Raw genomic sequence first — 21,795 nt, forward strand, 5'->3', positions numbered from 1 at the left:
CAACTATCATTGCAACCCGTGTATAAGCTGAACTAAGTTGTACACCTTGAGAACATTGACCACAAGGGGGTGAACTTGTGGGAGACACTCCTAACCTGGACTTTCAGGTATAAAAAGGGAAGCTCCACCCACCTTCATAACTTGAGGTCTAGGTAATAAAGGTAACTGGTCACAGAGTGACCTTCTCTCAAGTATGGGCCTCGTGTGCATTTATACTGTATAGTAAGGACATATCATTGGCGACGAGAAACTGGGATTTAAAACCACGCGAGCATGGCCACTAGCAGCACAGAAGAGAGGTACTGTGTTGGTGATGATTGGGACGATTTTATTGAGAGATGACAGCAAAGTTTTGTCACTAAGGAATGGTTGGGACAGGATTCAGCCGACAAACGCAGGACTCATCTCCTGACGGTTTGTGGATCTAGAACATACTCCCTGATGAAGGACCTTCTAGCGTCAGAGAAGCCGGCGGACAAGACGTTCGAAGAGCTCAGTAAGTTGATCGGGGAACACCTTAAACCGGCGAGCAGCATGCACATGGCGAGACACCGGTTTTACACGCACCGGCAGCGAGAAGGGCAAAGCGTTCCAGACTTCGTGGCAGATCTCCGGCGACTGGCGAGCCTATGTAAGTTCATAGATGCATGCAGAGCGGAGATGCTGCAAGACTTTTTTATTGAGGGCATCGGGCATGCTGGGGTTTTCAGGAAACTGATTGAGACCAAAGACTTGACCTTGGAAGCGGCGGCTCTGATAGCCCAGACATTTATCTCAGGGGAGGAAGAGACCAGAATGATGTATGACAAAAATCTTGGCTCAAATGCGGCAAACGACCAGGGAGTCAACATTGTTAACGCGGCACACAGTTCTCTAGGCAGACAAGGGCAATTGGACATGTCCCAACATGTAGTCGAACCCAAAGGGGGAATTCAACAGAGACAATAGCTAGCTGAACGCCGATTCATGCCATCGCAATGGACAATGCGGCCAGTAATGGGGCCATCAACACCTGTTAATGGTGCGCTTAAGGACAGTTACAGAGACAGTCAGAGATGATCAACTGGTAATGGACCTTTTGTTTCCAACAACGGGGCTTCCAGCTCCTGCTGGAGGTGTGGAGACAAACACCCAGCCAGAGCTTGCAGGTATCAGCAATATATATGCAGAAACTGCAATGTTAGACTGTGACGCCTGATTCTGGACTTCCCTAACATCGGGAACATTCTTCCTGCATCTAACCTGTCCAGTCCTGTCAGAATTCTATATGTTTCTATGAGATCCACTCTCATTCTTCTAAACTCCAGTGAATACAGGCCCAGTCGATCCAGTCTCTCCTCATATGTCAGTCCTGCCATCCCGGGAATCAGTCTGGTAAACCTTCGCTGCACTCCCTCAATAGCAAGAACGTCCTTCCTCAGATTAGGAGACCAAAACTGAACACAGTATTCCAGGTGAGGCCTCAATAAGGCTCTGCTCCTTTACTAAAATCCCCTAGCTATGAAGGCCAACATACCATTTGCCTTCTTCATCGCCTGCTGAACCTGCATGCCAACTTTCAATGACTGATGTACCATGATACCCAGGTCTTGTTGCATCTCCCCTTTTCCTAATCTGCCGCCATTCAGATAATATTCTGCCTTCGTGTTTTTGCCACCAAAGTGGATAACCTCACATTTATCCACATTATACTGCATCTGCCATGCGTTTGTCCACTCACCTAACCTGTCCAAGTCACCCTGCAGCCTTTTAGCATCCTCCTCACAGCTCACACTGCCACCTAGCTTAGTGTCATCTGCAAATTTGGAGATATTACACTCAATTCCCTCATCCAAATCATCAATTTATATTGTAAATAGCTGGGGTCCCAGCACTGAGCCCTGCGGCACCCCACTAGTCACTGCCTGCCATTCTGAAAATGACCTGTTTATCCCGATTCTCTGCTTCCTGTCTGCCAACCAGTTCTCTATCCATGTCAGTACATTACCCCCAATACCATGTACTTTAATTTTGCACACCAATCCCTTGTGTGGGACCTTGTCAAAAGCCTTTTGAAAATCCAAATACACCACATCCACTTGTTCTCCCTTGTCCACTCTACCAGTTACATCCTCAAAAAATTCTAGAAGATTTGTCAAGCAGGATTTCCCTTTCATGAATCCATGCTGACTTGGGCCGATCCCGTCACTGCTTTCCAAATGTGCTGCTATTTCATCTTTAATAACTGATTCCAACATTTTCCCCACTACTGATGTCAGGCTAACCGGTCTATAATTATCTGTTTTCTCTCTTCCTCCTTTCTTAAAAAGTGGTGTTACATTAACTACTCTCCAGTCCATAGGAACCGATCCAGAGTCGATAGACTGTTGGAAAATGATCACCAATGCATCCACTATTTCTAGGGCTACTTCCTTAAGTACTCTGGGATGCAGATTATCAGGCCCTGGGGATTTATCGGCCTTCAATCCCATCAATTTCCCTAACACAATTTCTCGCCAAATAAGGATTTCCTTCAATTCCTCCTTCTCACTCGACCCTCGGTCCCCTAGTATTTCTGGAAGGTTATTTGTGTCTTCCTTCGTGAAGACAGAACCAAAGTATTTGTTTAACTGGTCCGCCATTACTTTGTTCCCCATTATAAATTCACCGGAATCTTACTGCAAGGGACCTATGTTTGTTTTCACGAATCTTTTGCTTTTCACATATCTATAGAAGCTTTTGCAGTCAGTTTTTATGTTCCAGCAAGCTTCCTCTCACACTCTATTTTCCCCTTCCTAATTAAACCGTATGTCCTCCTCTGCTGTATTACAAAATTCTCACAGTCCTCAGGTTTGCTGCTTTTTCTGGCCAACTTATATGCCTCTTCCTTGGATTTAACACTATCCTTAATTTCTCTTGTTAGCCACGGTTCAGCCACCTTCCCCGTTTTATTTTTACTCCAGACAGGGATATACAATTGTTGAAGTTCATCCATGTGATCTTTAAATGTTTGCCATTGCCTATCTACCATCAACCCTTTAAGTATCATTTGCCAGTTTATTCTAGCCAATTCACATCTCATACCATCGAAATTACCTTTCCTTAAGTTGAGGACCCTAGTCTCTGAATTAACTGTGTCACTCTCCAACTTAGTAAAGAATTCTACCATATTATGGTCACTCTTCCCCAAGGGGCCTCGCACAACAAGATTGCTAATTAGTCCTTTCTCATTACACATCACCCAGTCTAGGATGGCCAGCCCTCTAGTTGGTTCCTCGACATATTGGTCGAGAAAACCATCTCTAATACACTCCAGGAAATCCTCCTCCATTGCATTGCTACCAGTTTGGTTAGCCCAATCCATATGTAGATTAAAGTCGCCCATGATAACTGCTATACCTTTATTGCACACATCCCTAATTTCTTGTTTGATGCTGTCCCCAACCTCCCTACTACTGTTTGGTGCTCTGTACACAACTCCCACTAGTATTACGTAGCTCCACCCATACCGATTCCACATCATCCAAGCTAATGTCCTTCCTTACTATTGCATTAATTTCCTCTTTAACCAACAACACCACCCCATCTCCTTTTCCTTTCTGACTATCTTTCCTAAATGTTGAATACCCCTGGATGTTGAGTTCCTAGCCTTGGTCACTCTGGGGCCATGTCTCCGTGATGCCAATTATATCATATCCGTTAACTGCTATCTGCACAGTTAATTCGTCCACCTTATTCTGAATACTCCTCGCATTGAGGGACAGAGCCTTCAGGCTTGTCTTTTTAACACACTTCGCCCCTTTAGAATGTTGCTGTAATTTGGCCCTTTTTGCTTTTTGCCTTGGGTTTCTCTGCTCTCCACTTTTACTTTTCTTCTTTCTATCTTTTTCTTCTGTCCCCATTCTATTTCCCTCTGTCTCCCTGCATAGGTTCCCATCCCTCTGCCATATTAGTTTAACTCCTCCCCAACAGCACTAGCAAACACTCCCCCTCGGACATTGGTTCCGGAGCTGCCCAGGTGCAGACCATCCGGTTTGTACTGGTTCGACCTCCCCAGAACCGGTTCCAATGTCCCAGGAATTTGAATCCCTCCCTTCTGCACCATTCCTCAAGCCACATATTCATCTGAGCTATCCTACGATTCCTACTCTGACTAGCACGTGGCACTGGTAGCAATCCTGAGATTACTACTTTTGAGGTCCTACTTTTTAATTTATTCCTAATTGTAGTCACTGTTGTAATGCGGGAAACAGGACGATGATGATGTTGGAACTGAACGTTTTGGGAATTCCCCTGGTCACAGCACAACAACATGATAAATACAATTCTACAGATTCTCTCTGTTCAGTACTTCTAAGAAACAATTTACTATAAACAGGAACGGGAAGGCCTATTGTTTGGTGCAAGTCCCTCACTGCAGGAAAGTGGTGGGAGGCAACAATGGGTAGGGACTAAGTGGAGAGCTTCCCCTCTGGGCAGCCTGCGTTATCCTGAATAATCGGTGGAGGGAGGCCGAGGAACCTCAGCCAGTCCATCTTTATGCTGCAACAGTCAAAATGGTGGAGCCAAAACACTACAGCATCACCAGTTTTAGGAGGACTGAATAGCAAGTGTTATCTGTTAAAAAGTAACAGCAGACATTACAAGTGACGCAAAATGGCATGACAGTAAGAACATAAGAAATAGGAGCAGAAGTGTGCAAACTTGGCCCCTCAAGCCTGCTCCGCCATTCAATAAGTTCATGGCTGATCTGATCTTGGACTCAGCTCCATGTCCCTGCCCGCTTCCCATAACCCTTGACTCCCTTATCGTTCAAAAATCTACCTATCTCCCCCTTGAATATATTCAATGATCCAGCCTCCACAGCTCTCTGGGGCAGAGAATTCCAAAGATTCACGACCCTCAGAGAGAAGAAATTCCTCCTCAATTCAGTTTTAAATGGGTGACCCCTTATTCTGAGACTATGCAATAAGAAAGTAGGTGCAACAAATATAGAGTCTCAAGAATTGTATATATATATATATATATATATAGGTATTATGGACTGTACAATATATACAAGTAAATTGTATAATGGACTGTACTTTATAATAGAAAAATAGAATATTCTGCAAACTGTAATACTGCATACAGTTTATATTATGGTGCTTTATCAAATGTCTTGGAGAACTAGAAAACACATCTTGTAGTGGGGTATGTGTCACTGGTAGTGTGTTTTATAAGGGTTTTGTGTCACTGAAAGATTATAAACAATGAGCAACAAGCACAAATGCCTCACAGTGATGCTGGGTTCAGTTAGCAGATCATTATTCTCCATATCGCCCCTCACCCTCTGCAATGCAGAAAATCAAACGGCCAATAGAGTTAATTTCCCTTCATTCGCTGCTCGCAGGAAAAAGCTGGTGTGAACATAGAGCGGGGTAAATGGCTTCAAAATCCTGCTGGCCTTTGTTGCTAATATTCACGAACAGACCGTTGTCACAATTCTTGGGCACCTGTGCCATGTGATGTCCCCCTCCCCCCCAGACTAACTGTTAACAAAATGATATCTTTATCATAAATCATGATTTCAACTGCGACACTCTTGGGTTTGTTGCCGCAGTTCTGTGATGTTTCACTGCGCCCCCCACCCCCCGCTGCCCCTCAGTAAATCTGCTAGGTTTCACAGTAAACATTGATTTAGCATTTCTGATCTGTATGGGCCACAGGGACTCAGCGTGTCGGAGCTGCTCTCGCTGGGAAAGCAAAGTGCGCTATAACTGTTCTGAGGCCTGCGGGGCCTTTCATTATTTTAAATAGAGCCCAACTCACTGGGGAGGTCCCTGCTCTGCTTTGATAAGGGATGCTTCTCTTCATCATATTATAGGTAGGCAAAGCCTCTTTTAATGGCAACACTCTCATCGCTAGTAAAACACTCCTTCAACCATTAACCAAATGCCATAATATGCACAAAGAATTAATTGGTGGCTATGCACATTCCTTTTCAATATATATCTATTTTCAAGGATCGAGGCAACAAGCATTGATATATTTTGTCATGCCCTACAGATTGGGGAGAATTTACTGTGTGTACTGTTCGTGGATGAACTCCATATGTACTGCATTGTTCCGTCTGTTTCTTTTAAGATAGAAGTCTTAACCCATTTAACATTTCCTGGCTAATATTTATCCCTCAACCAACAACACTGAAACAGATTATCTGATCATTATTATATTCCTATTTGTGGGAGCTTGCTGTGCGCAAATTGGCTGCCGCGTTTCCTACATTACAATAGCAACTACACTTCAAAAATACTTAATTGGCTGTAAAGTGCGTTGGGACAACCTGAGGTGGTGAGAGATGCTATATAAATGTAAGTTCGTTCTTTTCTTCAAATATTCAGGTTGATGTCCCCAACACGTGGACGAACACAAACAGACACACAAACACAAACAGACACACACACACACACACACACACACATAAACACAGAGACACTCTTCTTCTTCGGCAGTACCTTTGAGCCGAGGATGACTTGGTTCCACACTAAAAATGAGTTCTCAGGTGACTGATGAATCCAATGCGGGACCTACAGTCGCTGTCACAGGTGGGGCAGACAGTGGCTGAAGGGATGGTGGTTGAAGGGATGTTCGTTGAAGGGACGGATGGGTGGGGTACTTGGGTCGTCATGCGCGGTCCGGTCAAGAGCACTGGATGGTCGAAACCTCTGAGTTTCCATTTTGTAATGCAAGAGTATAAAGGCCAATTATAATGTTTTAACCACAGCCCTTGGCTGAGATCAATCTTGGGGCCTTCTTAGTCTGTAGAGCTCAGCTACTCACTGACGTAATGCGTGTTTCTATTTGCTGTTACCTCATGAACTCATTTAATTGTTTTGTACAAGTTATTACGCACAAGCTGTCACACAATCTTTGTACATTATTTACTGTACTTTGTTCCCAACCATTTTGTGATTGGCTGCTGGGAGATACATGCGGAGGAACCAGCTGATGCTCCTCCCAATTTTCTCTTCCTGTTATGAGGAAGTGCTTGGTGTGGACCTCACGGCACAGCCAAAACTGTGAACTCACCGTTTGGACAAGGCATGGGGATTTGCCCTTTGCCATCCCTCCGACAGGATATCAAATAATCTTGTGGACAAAACGAGACCCTTCCTCCCTCCCTCCCTCCCTCCTCCCCACCAACGCTCTTCCGAGAGAGATCTTCCAACAGCATGCCATCACTTGGCTACACCTTAACCACTGCAGGTATTAAATCATTGCTTACTTTTGACCGTGAGATACATGGACTTGCTGACATCGGCTCCCACATCATTGCTGACCTGGCAGAGGTAGTACCCACTGTCTTCCTCCAGAACATGCTTAATCAAGAGCGAACCATTCACCAGTAGCTGGATACGTCCATTCAATGTGATTGGCTGGAACTGTGGGACGCCCGCACCTGCACAGAGAGTGACGCGCAATCAGCGGTTAGTTTTTCTGAGCCCCTTCATTTCTCCTTAGGTTACCCCCCTCATCAATATGACCTTTCACCTCCAAATACACTAACATCAAACATTCGGCATCTCTCTTGCATAAAAATCTAATCACAGAAGGCTGCAGAAAAAGAAATGGAAAACATGTTAATATATAAGGTATGCCAATATACATGTACGATCTTTCACATTTACTGCATTGACTGTGCACTCACATAACATACACTTGGCTTTCCGGAAGCCCACTTTCAATGTAAGATGGTGCACGTCATATTGTAATATCACAGATCACAAGCTAAATATGGATCAGTAAGGCCATTTCGCTCAACTTGCCTCATTCACCTAGAAAACCATCACAGAATACTTCTGTCGCTCAAATGAACCCAAGGTTTTTTGCCTCCATTCCATTCCTGAGCATCCACTCCAAACGTTGATTAAACCCAGTGTCAGCATCAAGCACCGTCAGTGTGAGCTAAAGCTAAGCCAGAGGCAGAGTAAAGTCCTCTCCACTCTGCCCCAACAACATCCCTCAGCCGCAACTCACTGCAACGTTCTTCCATTTCCCACAACAGCCATGCTAGCGGCTCTCCAAATAAGATTGGTACTTTAGTGGCAGATAGGGCCAGGTAAGTGTTGTGGGCCCCTGCCCACTAGGACCCAGATAGAGGCTGCCCAGGGTCAGAGCAGGTCGATGAAAGGTCACCAACCTGAAATGTTAACTCTATTTCTCTCTCACATACAGTAGCATAGTAGTTATGCTACTGGACTAGTAATCCAGAGGCCTAGACTGCTAATTTGGAGACATGAGTTCAAATCCCATCACGGCAGCTGGGGAATTTAAATTCAATTAAATAAATCTGGCATAAAAAGCTAGTATCAGTAATGGTGACCATGAAACTACCGGATTGTTGTAAAGACCCATCTGGTTCACTAATGTCCTTCAGGGAAGGAAATCTGCCCGTCCTTACCCGGTCTGGTCTATATGTGACTCCAGACCCACAGCAATGTGGTTGACCCTTAACTGCCCTCTGAAATGGCTCAGCAAGCCACTCAGTTGTATTCAAGAAGGTGGCTCACCACCGCCTTCTCGAGGGAAATTAGGGATGGGCAATAAATGCTGGCCTTGCTGGCGACGCCCACATCCCGTGAATACATTTTTAAAAAGATGCTTCTTAGCTGCCTGAGTATTTCCAGCATTTTCTCTTGTTGTTACCTGAGAGTTCACACACAGCGAAGGCTTCAATATCACTAGTCTGGGTTCAACATAAATCCAGATCAAAGACAATATTGCAATTCATTACACCATCCAATCTCTACCTTTAGTATATTACATTTTGCTGTCAAAAATACCATAGATTAGTGTTCCCGCTGAGAGTATTCAAACAATTGCAATCAGGATATTCTGCTTCGAAGCTGAGTTTGAAGTGATACCTTTGGAGTATTTCCACACGATGGTTGGAACTGGGTAGCCCTCTGCGGAACAGTTCAGGATGACGGATTTCCCGTAAATACCATCCTGGTCGGTGGGCTGCACCACGAATCGAGGAGGAACTGAAAGAAACACAAATGATGATTAAAACCAGATTGAAATCCCACAGAATGGAAAGACCCAACTTGGGTAATTCTCCGCGACAAAGTGAAGTTGTTTGCCTCCCAGTTGGGCCTCTTTGTTCTAGGATACATTATCATCATCAGAGGCGGTCCCTCGCATTGAGGATGACTTGCTTCCAAGCCAAAACGGGATGAGTTCACAGGTGTTTCAATGAAGGACCTAATATTCCAGGTCCTGAACTACACGTTGAAGGGTGGAAGATGTCTGTGCATGGATTTTTTTAACATGTGGTCGCCATTGCACACCAGCCACCACACGGGTTTGACAGAGTTAGGTCTTGGTCCAGTGGCAGGGATTAACCAAGACAACTGGAGACAGGCTCTGCTGCATGGACCTAGTGCGCACACATAACTCTGTGTGGGCTGGCCCGTGCTGCCCCTGGGCCCACACCTCTTCTGGGCCTCGATCACGCCACTCCATGATCACTCGCCTCGCCTCTCCTGGACCCTGATCATATCGCTCCGCAATCCCTCGCCACTCCTCTGCCCTGACCTCGCCCCGACCTCTCCGCCTCTCTGCCCCGACCTGGCCGCTCCTCCGCCCTGACCTCGCCCCGATCTTGTCCCGATCTCGTCCCGACCTCTCCGCTTCTCCGCCTCGACCTGGCCGCTCCTCCGCCCGACCTTGCCCCGATCTTGTCCCGACCTCGTCCCGACCTCTCCACTTCTCCATCCCGCCCTCGCGCTCCTTTGCCCCGACCTTTCCCCGCCCTCGCCGTTCCTTGGCCTCTCCCCAACCCCGTCCTCGCCACACCCCCGCCCCGACCTGACCGCTCCTCCGCCCTGACCTCGCTGCTCCTTTGCCCCGATCTCGCCCCGACCTCTCCGCTTCTCCACCCCGACCTCTCCACCCCGACCTCGCCCCGATCTCGCCCCGACCTCTCCACTTCTCTGCCCCGACCTCTCTGCCCCGACCTCGCCGCTCCCCCGCCCCGACCTCGCCGCTCCCCCGCCCCGAACTCGCCGCTCCCCTGCCCCGACCTCGCCGCTCCCCCGCCCCGACCTCGCCGCTCCCCCGCCCCGACCTCGCCGCTCCCCCGCCCCGACCTCGCCGCTCCCCCGCCCCGACCTCGCCGTTCCCCTGCCCCGACCTCGCTGCTCCCCCGGCCCGACCTCGCCGTTCCCCCGCCCCGACCTCGCTGCTCCCCGACCCGACCTCACCGCTCCCCCGCCCCGACCTCGCTGCTCCCCGGCCCGACCTCACCGTTCCCCCGCCCCGACCTCGCTGCTCCCCGACCCGACCTCACCGCTCCCCCGCCCCGACCTCGCTGCTCCCCGCCCCGACCTCGCTGCTCCCCGCCCCGACCTCGCTGCTCCCCGCCCCGACCTCGCCGCTCCGCCGCCCCGACCTCACCGCTCCCCCGCCCCGACCTCGCTGCTCCCCGACCCGACCTCACCGTTCCCCCGCCCCGACCTCACCGTTCCCCTGCCCCGACCTCACCGTTCCCCCGCCCCGACCTCACCGTTCCCCTGCCCCGACCTCACCGTTCCCCCGCCCCGACCTCGCCGCTCCTTTGCCCCGACCTCACCGTTCCCCTGCCCCGACCTCACCGTTCCCCCGCCCCGACCTCGTCGCTCCTTTGCCCTGACCTCGCTGTTCCCCCGCCCCGACCTCACCGCTCCTTTGCCCCGACCTCGCCGCTCCTTTGCCCCGACCTCACCGTTCCCCCGCCCCGACCTCGTCGCTCCTTTGCCCTGACCTCAGCGCTCCTTTGCCCTGACCTCGCCGCTCCCCTGCCCCGACCTCACCGTTCCCCCGCCCCGACCTCGCCGTTCCCCCGCCCCGACCTCGCCGCTCCCCCGCCCCAACCTCGCTGCTCCCCGACCCGACCTCACCGATCCCCCGCCCTGACCTCACCGTTCCCCCGCCCCGACCTCACCGCTCCTTTGCCCCGACCTCGCCGCTCCTTTGCCCTGACCTCACCGCTCCTTTGCCCTGACCTCGCCGTTCCCCCGCCCCGACCTCGCCGCTCCCCCGCCCCGACCTCGCCGTTCCCCCGCCCCGACGTCGCCGCTCCTTTGCCTCGACCTCGCCGCTCCCCCGCCCCGACCTCACCGCTCCTTTGCCCCGACCTCGCCGTTCCCCCGCCCCGACCTCGCCGTTCCCCCGCCCCGACCTCGCCGTTCCCCCGCCCCGACCTCGCCGTTCCCCCGCCCCGACCTCGCCGTTCCCCCGCCCCGACCTCGCCGTTCCCCCGCCCCGACCTCGCCGCTCCCCCGCCCCGACCTCGCCGTTCCCCCGCCCCGACCTCGCCGCTCCTTTGCCTCGACCTCGCCGCTCCCCGGCCCCGACCTCACCGCTCCTTTGCCCCGACCTCGCCGTTCCCCCGCCCCGACCTCGCCGTTCCCCCGCCCCGACCTCGCCGCTCCCCCGCCCCGACCTCACCGTTCCCCGCCCCGACCTCACCGTTCCCCGCCCCGACCTCGCCGCTCCTTTGCCCCGACCTCACCATTCCCCGCCCCGACCTCACCGTTCCCCTGCCCTGACCTCACCGTTCCCCCGCTCCGATCTCACCGTTCCCCCGCCCCGACCTCACCGTTGCCCGCCCCGACCTCACCGTTGCCCGCCCCGACCTCGCCGCTCCTTTGCCCCGACCTCACCGTTCCCCCGCCCCGACCTCACCGTTCCCCCGCCCCTACCTCACCGTTGCCCGCCCCGACCTCGCCGCTCCTTTGCCCCGACCTCACCATTCCCCGCCCCGACCTCACCGTTCCCCTGCCCTGACCTCACCGTTCCCCCGCTCCGATCTCACCGTTCCCCCGCCCCGACCTCACCGTTGCCCGCCCCGACCTCACCGTTGCCCGCCCCGACCTCGCCGCTCCTTTGCCCCGACCTCACCGTTCCCCCGCCCCGACCTCACCATTCCCCCGCCCCGACCTCGCCGCTCCCCCGTCCCGACCTCGCCGTTCCCCCGCCCCGACCTCGCCATTTCCCCGCCCCGACCTCACCGCTCCTTTGCCCCGACATCACCGTTGCCCCGCCCCGACCTCGCCACTCCCCCGCCCTGACCTCGCCGCTCCTTTGCCCCGACCTCACCGTTGCCCCGCCCCGACCTCGCCGCTCCCCCGCCCCGACCTCGCCGCTCCCCCGCCCCGACCTCACCGCTCCTTTGCCCCGACCTCACCGTTCCCCCGCCCTGACCTCGCCACTCCCCCGCCCCGACCTCACCGTTCCCCCGCCCCGACCTCGCCGTTCCCCCGCCCCGACCTCACCGCTCCCCCGCCCCGACCTCGCCACTCCCCTGCCCCGACCTCGCCGCTCCTTTGCCCTGACCTCGCTGCTCCCCCGCCCCGACCTCACCGCTCCCCCGCCCCGACCTCGCCGCTCCCCCGCCCCGACCTCGCCGCTTCCCTGCCCTGACCTCGCTGCTCCCCCGCCCCGACCTCGCCGCTCCGTTGCCCTGACCTCGCTGCTCCCACGCCCCGACCTCGCCACTCCTTTGCCCTGACCTCGCTGCTCCACCGCCCCGACCTCGCTGCTCCTTTGCCCTGACCTCGCCGCTCCCCCGCCCCGACCTCGCCTATCCTTTGCCGCGACCTCGCAGCTCCCCCGCCCCGACCTCACCGCTCCCCCGCCCCGACCTCACCGCTCCCCCGCCCCGACCTCGCCACTCCCCTGCCCCGACCTCGCCGCTCCTTTGCCCTGACCTCGCTGCTCCCCCGCCCCGACCTCACCGCTCCCCCGCCCCGACCTCACCGTTCCCCCGCCCCGACCTCACCGCTCCCCCGCCCCGACCTCGCCGCTTCCCTGCCCTGACCTCGCTGCTCCCCCGCCCCGACCTCGCCGCTCCGTTGCCCTGACCTCGCTGCTCCCACGCCCCGACCTCGCCACTCCTTTGCCCTGACCTCGCTGCTCCACCGCCCCGACCTCGCTGCTCCTTTGCCCTGACCTCGCCGCTCCCCCGCCCCGACCTCGCCTATCCTTTGCCGCGACCTCGCAGCTCCCCCGCCCCGACCTCGCCGCTCCCCCGCCCCGACCTCACCGCTCCCCCGCCCCGACCTCACCGTTCCCCCGCCCCGACCTCGCCGCTCCCCCGCCCCGACCTCGCCTTTCCCCCGCCCCGACCTCACCGCTCCCCCGCCCCGACCTCACCGCTCCCCCGCCCCGACCTCACCGTTCCCCCGCCCCGACCTCGCCGCTCCCCCGCCCCGACCTCACCATTCCCCCGCCCCGACCTCACCTCTCCCCCGCCCCGACCTCGCCGCTCCCCCGCCCCGACCTCGCCGCTCCCCCGCCCCGACCTCACCGCTCCCCCGCCCCGACCTCACCGTTCCCCCGCCCCGACCTCGCCGCTCCCCCGCCCCGACCTCGCCGCTCCCCCGCCCCGACCTCACCGTTCCCCCGCCCCGACCTCGCCGCTCCCCCGCCCCGACCTCGCCGCTCCCCCGCCCCGACCTCACCGTTCCCCCGCCCCGACCTCACCGTTCCCCCGCGCCGACCTCGCCGCTCCCCCGCCCCGACCTCGCCGCTCCCCCGCCCCGACCTCGCCGTTCCCCCGCCCCGACCGCGCCCTCCCCCGCTCCGACCTCGCCGTTCCCCCGCCCTGACCTCACCGTTCCCCCGCCCCGACCTCACCGTTCCCCCGCCCCGACCTCACCGTTCCCCGCCCCGACCTCACCGTTCCCCCGCCCTGACCTCACCGTTCCTTTGCCCCGACCTCACCGTTCCCCCGCCCTGACCTCACCGTTCCCCCGCCCTGACCTCACCGTTCCCCCGCCCCGACCTCACCGTTCCCCCGCCCCGACCTCGCCGCTCCCCCGCCCCGACCTCGCCGCTCCCCCGCCCCGACCTCGCCGTTCCCCCGCCCCGACCGCGCCCTCCCCCGCCCCGACCTCGCCGCTCCCCCGCCCCGACCTCGCCGCTCCCCCGCCCCGACCTCGCCGTTCCCCCGCCCTGACCTCACCGTTCCCCCGCCCCGACGTCACCGTTCCCCCGCCCCGACCTCACCGTTCCCCGCCCCGACCTCACCGTTCCCCCGCCCTGACCTCACCGTTCCTTTGCCCCGACCTCACCGTTCCCCCGCCCTGACCTCACCGTTCCCCCGCCCTGACCTCACCGTTCCCCGCCCCGACCTCACCGTTCCCCCGCCCCGACCTCGCCGCTCCTTTGCCCCGACCTCGCCGCTCCTTTGCCCCGACCTCACCGCTCACCCGCCCCGACCTCGCCGCTCCCCCGCCCCGACCTCGCCGCTCACCCGCCCCGACCTCGCCGCTCCCCCGCCCCGACCTCGCCGCTCACCCGCCCCGACTTCGCCGTTCCCCCGCCCCGACCTCGCCGCTCCCCCGCCCCGACCTCGCTGCTCCCCTGCCCCGACCTCGCCGCTCCTTTGCCCCGACCTCACCGTTCCTTTGCCCCGACCTCCACGCTCCCCCGCCCCGACCTCGCCGCTCCTTTGCCCCGACCTCACCATTCCCCCGCCCCGACCTCGCCGCTCCCCAGCCCCGACCTCGCCGCTCCCCCGCCCCGACCTCGCCGCTCCCCCGCTCCGACCTCACCGCTCCTTTGCCCCGACCTCGCCGTTCCCCCACCCCGACCTCGCCGCTCCCCCGCCCCGACCTCCCCGTTCCCCCGCCCCGATCTCGCCGCTCCCCCGCCCCGACCTCGCCGCTCCCCCGCCCCGACCTCGCCGCTCCCCCGCCCCGACCTCACCGTTCCCCCGCCCCGACCGCGCCCTCCCCCGCCCCGACCTCACCGTTCCCTGCCCCGACCTTGCCGCTCCTTTGCCCCGACCTCACCGTTCCCCCGCCCTGACCTCACCGTTCCCCGCCCCGACCTCACCGTTCCCCCGCCCTGACCTCACCGTTCCCCCGCCCCGACCTCACCGTTGCCCGCCCTGACCTCGCCGCTCCTATGCCCCGACCTCGCCGCTCCCCCGCCCCGACCTCGCCGCTCCCCCGTCCCGACCTCACCGTTCCCCCGCCCCGACCTCGCCGCTCCCCCGTCCCGACCTCACCGTTCCCCCGCCCCGACCTCGCCATTTCCCCGCCTCGACCTCACCGCTCCTTTGCCCTGACCTCGCCGCTCCTTTGCCCCGACCTCGCTGCTCCCCCGCCCCGACCTCGCCGTTCCTTTGCCCCGACCTCACCGTTGCCCCGCCCCGACCTCGCCGCTCCCCCGCCCCGACCTCGCCGTTCCCCCGCCCCGACCTCGCCACTCCCCCGCCCTGACCTCGCCGCTCCTTTGCTCCGACCTCACCGTTGCCCCGCCCCGACCTCGCCGCTCCCCCGCCCCGACCTCGCCGCTCCCCCGCCCCGACCTCGCCGCTCCCCCGCCCCGACCTCGCCGTTCCCCCGCCCCGACCTCGCCGCTCCCCCGCCCCGACCTCGCCGTTCCCCCGCCCCGACCTCGCCACTCCCCCGCCCTGACCTCGCCGCTCCTTTGCTCCGACCTCACCGTTCCCCCGCCCCGACCTCGCCATTTCCCCGCCCCGACCTCACCGCTCGTTTGCCCTGACCTCGCCGCTCCTTTGCCCCGACCTCGCTGCTCCCCCGCCCCGACCTCGCCGTTCCTTTGCCCCGACCTCACCGTTGCCCCGCCCCGACCTCGCCACTCCCCCGCCCTGACCTCGCCGCTCCTTTGCCCCGACCTCACCGTTGCCCCGCCCCGACCTCGCCGCTCCCCCGCCCCGACCTCACCGCTCCTTTGCCCCAACCTCACCGTTCCCCCGTCCCGACCTCACCGTTCCCCCGCCCCGACCTCGCCATTTCCCCGCCCCGACCTCACCGCTCCCCCGCCCCGACCTCACCGCTCCTTTGCCCCAACCTCACCGTTCCCCCGCCCCGACCTCGCCGCTCCCCCGCCCCGACCTCACCGCTCCTTTGCCCCAACCTCACCGTTCCCCCGCCCTGACCTCGCCGCTCCCCCGTCCCGACCTCACCGTTCCCCCGCCCCGACCTCGCCATTTCCCCGCCCCGACCTCACCGCTCCTTTGCCCTGACCTCGCCGCTCCTTTGCCCCGACCTCGCTGCTCCCCCGCCCCGACCTCGCCGTTCCTTTGCCCCGACCTCACCGTTCCCCCGCCCCGACCTCGCCGTTCCCCCGCCCCGACCTCACCGCTCCCCCGCCCCGACCTCGCCACTCCCCTGCCCCGACCTCACCGCTCCCCCGCCCCGACCTCACCATTCCCCCGCCCCGACCTCGCCACTCCCCTGCCCCGACCTCGCCGCTCCTTTGCCCTGACCTCGCCGCTCCCCCGCCCCGACCTCACCGCTCCCCCGCCCCGACCTCACCGTTCCCCCGCCCCGACCTCACCGCTCCCCCGCCCCGACCTCGCCGCTCCCCCACCCCGACCTCGCCGCTCCCCCACCCCGACCTCGCCGCTCCCCCACCCCGACCTCGCCGCTCCCCCGCCCCGACCTCACCGCTCCCCCGCCCCGACCTCACCGTTCCCCCGCCCCGACCTCACCGCTCCCCCGCCCCGACCTCGCCGCTCCCCCACCCCGACCTCGCCGCTCCCCCACCCCGACCTCGCCGCTCCCCTGCCCTGACCTCGCTGCTCCCCCGCCCGACCTCGCCGCTCCTTTGCCCTGACCTCGCTGCTCCCACGCCCCGACCTCGCCACTCCTTTGCCCTGACCTCGCTGCTCCCCCGCCCCGACCTCGCCGCTCCTTTGCCCTGACCTCGCCGCTCCCCCGCCCCGACCTCGCCGCTCCTTTGCCGCGACCTCGCTGCTCCCCCGCCCCGACCTCGCCGCTCCCCCGCCCCGACCTCGCCGCTCCCCCGCCCCGACCTCGCCGCTCCTGTTTAAAAGAGTGTGGAGGGGGCGGACCCGGCATTCGGCACGGCCCCGACCTGTGAGGAACATCAGAGGCAGGTCAGGGCCTTAAAAGAGTGAGGAGGCGCCACCATAAGACAGAGCGCTGCTGCTGCAGGAGGGCAATGGCTGTGAAGATGGCGACTGGATTGGATGTCACCCAAATCCAGGTCATTGATTGGAGTGCAGGCAGATACAGGTCTAGGATACTATGTCATGCTGGGCCGCGTTTCCATGGCATCTCTCAGGTACTTCACCCAAATGGCCAGTCAGACACAGGTCTAGAAGGGAGCATCAGCAAGCCATTGATTGCAGAAGGAGGGGACCTGGGATCAGAACCAAACCTGACCCTGCACTCATCTGAGCAGCCACAAACAATATAAAAAAATGACTTGCATTTATATAGCACCTTTCATGACCACCAGATGTCTTAATGGACGTTACAGCCAATGTAATACTTTTTGAAGTCCAGTCATCATTGTAATGTAAGAAACATGGCAGCCAATTTGCACACAGCAATCTCCCACAAACAGCAATATGATAATGACCAGACAATCTGTTTTAGTGATGTTGATTGAGGGATAAATATTTGCAATGGAGCCAGATAACTCCCCTGCTCTTCTTTGCAAAATACAATCGTATTTTTTAAGTCCACCTGGCTGGAGAAATACCACCAATGCTGTCTCCGCAAGATCCAACAAATCCCCTGGGAGGACAGACGCATCAACGTCAGTGTTCTCGATCAGGCCAACATCTCCAGCATTGAAGCACTGACCACACTCGACCAGCTCCGCTTATCGGGCCACATCGTCCACATGCCCGACACAAGACTCCCACGCAAGCGCTCTACGTGGAGCTTCGACACGGCAAGCGAGCCCCAGGTGGGCAGAGGAAACGCTTCAAGGACACCCTTAAAGCCTCCTTGATAAAGTGCAACATCCCCACTGACTCCTGGGAATCTCTGGCCCACGACCGCCCAAAGTGGAGGAAGAACATCCGGGAGGGCGCTGAGCAGCTCGAGTCTCGTCGCCGAGAACAAGTAGAAGCCAAGCATAGACAGCGGAAGGAGCGTGTGGCAAACCAAGCTCCTCACCCACTCTTTCCTTCAACCACTGTCTGCCCCACCTGTGACAGAGACTGTAGGTCCCTCATTGGACTCCTCAGTCACCTGAGAACTCACTTTTACAGTGGAAGCAAGTCATCCTCGACTCCGAGGGACTGCCTATGATGATGATGATTAAACATACAACAAATGCATAGCTGTGGCATTGCTTTCTACCAAGTTCTAGAATTCTGTGTAACAGAAGGGAATGGGAAGCGTTTTTTATGTGAATATAAATTCAGTTAATTAAATAAATCTGGGGAAAAAAAGCTAATATCAGTAATAAGAACATAAGAACATAAGAAATAGGAGCAGGAGTAGGTCATTCGGCCCCTTGAGCCTGCTCTACCATTCAATAAGGTCATGGCTGATCCGATCATGGTCTCAGCTCCACTTCCCCGCCCGCTCCCCATAACCCCTTATCCCCTTATCGTTTAAGAAACTGTCTATTTCTGTCTTAAATTTATTCAATGTCCCAGCTTCCACAGCTCTCTGAGGCAGTGAATTCCACAGATTAACAACCCTCTGAGAAAAGAGATTTCTCCTCATCTCAGTTTTAAATGGGCAGCCCCTTCTAAGATTATGCCCTCTAGTTCTAGTCTCCCCCATCAGTGGAAACATCCTCTCTGCATCCACCTTGTCAAGCCCCCTCATAATCTTATACGTTTCGATAAGATCACCTCTCATTCTTCTGAACTCCAATGAGTAGAGGCCCAACCTACTCAACCTTTCCTCATAAGTCAACCCCCTCATCCCTGGAATCAACCTAGTGAACCTTCTCTGAACTGCCTCCAAAGCAAGTATATCCTTTCATAAATATGGAAACCAAAACTGCACGCAGTATTCCAGGTGTGGCCTCACCAATACCCTGTATAACTGTAGCAAGACTTACCTGCTTTTATACTCCATCCCCTTTGCTATAAAGGCCAGGATACCATTGGCCTTCCTGATCACTTGTTGTACCTGCATACTATCCTTTTGTGTTTGTGTCATGGTGACCATGGAACTACCAGATTGTCATAAAAACCCATCTGGTTCATTAATGTCCTTTAGGGAAGGAAATCTGCAGTCCTTACCCGGTCTGATCAAAACGTGACTCCAGACCCAGCAATGTGGTTGACTCTTAACTGCCCTCTGAAATGGTGGCTCGCCACCACCCTCTCAAGGACAATTAGGGATGGGCAATAAATGCTGGTCTTGCCAGTGACGCCCACATCCCGTGAACAGATTTTTTTTTTTAACGATCTAGTCGTATTGGCAACTTGGCATATTTGCTAATTAATGGGAGCGTGGGAATAAACTTTATGCTCATCACAACTCTGCCTACAGGCAAAGGAGGATGTGCCGAGCTCTACTAACCTGCTGTTCAAACTTTAACAATCAGCAGAGGGTTGCTTTAAGTATCTGTGCCCCATATATTTAAACTGGCCCTTGCTCTAGGCCGGAGTAAAGCAGTGTGAGATGACCGACTGGAGGTGATCTCACAAGACTGGTCTTTTAGTGCACTCCACAATTGGACTTCCAGCTTCATGCCAGAGTCTTCCTGCCATTCCATGCACATGGGAACGTCGGCACAGTTACTGCCACTGACTTCCAATTACCGCCCGTGATGCAGCGCCGTGATATTGCACCTTACCTCTCACAATCAGCTGGCTCTGATGCTCCACGGCCGCTGCGTCGTTGCTGGCGATACAAGTGTAGTTCCCGTTGTGCATCAGCGAGAGGTTGGAGATCCTCAAAGAGCTGGTGAAGTCGATTTTGTCGATGGTAACTCCCAGGCTCGCAGGGATTGGACGACCGTCCTTCTGCCAAGTGATTCTGATGGGCAGGTCGCCTGAGATGACCACGCAAGGGATGAACACCCGCTGTCCAATGGAGAATCTCGGGAATTCGAAAGGCTGAATAAAAGGCGGGACTGACCAGAAGAAATTAGTGAGTGAATTGTCCGAGAAAACGGGTAATAGAGCTCCCCCTAGTGGACTGCTGATGTACTGCAACTACTAATGTAAATAATAAAAGGGTCATGTGGCAAGGTCACATGATGGCAGCTTTCTGTTCAGAGCCATCTTGTAGTGTGTGTTTGTTAGTGATGTCGTAAGAATATATCACAAAACGTGTCCAAGGATATGATATTTCACTGTCTGAAGGCAGCTCTGCTTCACCAAATTCAACATAACAAGTAACGAGATCACTTAGGCAATCCTAAGGTCCACAATCTTTGCTTAACAACAAATACTGACTACCGAGGGATGGGACCCTAGTTTGCATCTGAATGTGAGATCTTCCTAATGATGTCCCGGGTTTCACTGAGGAGGCAATCAGCAGATGCCAGGGGAGAGTCAGCAAGGCTCGGGTGCCTCTGTGACCTGGTTGCAGAGACAATAGGCATAGTTCACAGGCTTTCCACTTAGCTGGTGCTGGGGGGTATGGGCTGTGGACGAGGGCTGAAATACAGCACTCAGTGTTCTATATAAAGGCATGTCCTCAACACTTTGTACTAACCAATGGATCACTATTATAGTTTGCTTTCATAGCATGATCAGTTAGGATGGAGCTATAGAATCATGCAGCACAGAAGGGGGCTGCTTGGCCCATCGTGCCTGTGACAGCTTTCTGAAAGGGCTATCTAGTTCGTTCCACTCCCCCGCTCTTTCCTCACAGCCCTGCAAATTTTTCCTTTTCAAATATATATATATATCAAATTCCCTTTTGAAAGTTACGATTGAATCTGCTTGCAGCACCCTTTCATGCTGCACACCGCAGGTCATAAAAACTCGCTGCATTAAAAACATTCTTCTATCCCCTGGTTTTTAACTCTGTGGTTACCGACCCTCCTGCCAGTGAAAACAGTCTCCCCTATCTACTCTATCTAACCCCTTCACTATTTTGAACACCTTTATTAAATCTCCCCTTAACCTTCTCTGTTCTAACAATCCCAGTTGCTCTAGTCTATCCACATCACTGAAGTTTCTCATCCCGGGTACCATTCTAGTAAATCTGCTCTGCATCCTCTCCATTAAGTTACTTATTTAATGGGGAGTAGGGCTCGGGGGGGGAGGAATGAGGGATTGGATTTACAACAACATGAATTTCTAAAGCAAAATACATCTTTAAAAAAACATCACATATTTAAAATTAATCAAAATGGAATTAATTCTTTATTTAAAACAAAAATATAATTTTTTGAAAAATACATTTACATATTTTAAAGGGTCTAAAAATAAACTTACCTCATTTCATAGGTACTCAAAGCCCTGTTACTGTGCTGTCACACTGGCCAGTGGGCTGATGCTACTTTTCCAGTAACTTTGAAAATGTAGTTTTTCGATTCAAAATGAGATAGAAATAAGGTCGACTCAAATCAGCAAAACAATGATGTCACTGCACCAACGAGGTGTGCACGCACATGGGTTCCCCACAGGTTTCGGGTTTAGGTATGTGAAGTGCATGGGCCCAGACCCAGAATCCTCGTGACAGATCGCATGCATCCGAGCGGAGAGTTGGGCTATTCGCTCAACTCCTACCCATCGAATACCCTTCAAATTCTAACAACTGATAAATGCAGGCGTAAGGCCTGCTTTTATCAGCGTAAGACTTTCAATGGACAGAAAAATATATTTTGTTCAACAATTTAAACATTTAAATACCTATGAAATAAGGTAAGTTTATTTTTAGAATCTTTAAAATATGTAAATTCATTTTTCAAAAAATGACATTTTTGTTTTAAATAGTGAATTAAATTCCATTTTGATTAATTTTAAATATGTGACGGTTTTTTAAAGGTGTATTTAAGTGTTTGTGTGTTTTTGGGGTATTCCCATTCATACATATGGTGATTCCGTATATACGGATCTCACTACAAGTATAAATGGGG

The 21,795-nt window shown here is 55.7% G+C and overlaps 1 protein-coding gene across 1 annotated transcript in view; it reads right to left on the reverse strand.

Moving 5' to 3' along the window:
* LOC139276218 (cell adhesion molecule DSCAM) overlaps positions 1-21,795 on the reverse strand; it is a 699,015-nt gene that overhangs the window by 291,772 nt on the left and 385,448 nt on the right. The window contains exons 8-10 of the mRNA XM_070893864.1: positions 19,558-19,836; positions 8,886-9,005; positions 7,247-7,420 (exon numbers count right to left, since the gene is read on the reverse strand). Coding sequence (XP_070749965.1) covers positions 7,247-7,420; positions 8,886-9,005; positions 19,558-19,836 — 573 coding nt within the window. The remainder of the gene's footprint in view (positions 1-7,246; positions 7,421-8,885; positions 9,006-19,557; positions 19,837-21,795) is intronic.

This window comes from Pristiophorus japonicus, chromosome 11 (genome assembly GCF_044704955.1).
Source record: "Pristiophorus japonicus isolate sPriJap1 chromosome 11, sPriJap1.hap1, whole genome shotgun sequence".
Lineage (NCBI taxonomy): Eukaryota > Metazoa > Chordata > Chondrichthyes > Pristiophoridae > Pristiophorus > Pristiophorus japonicus.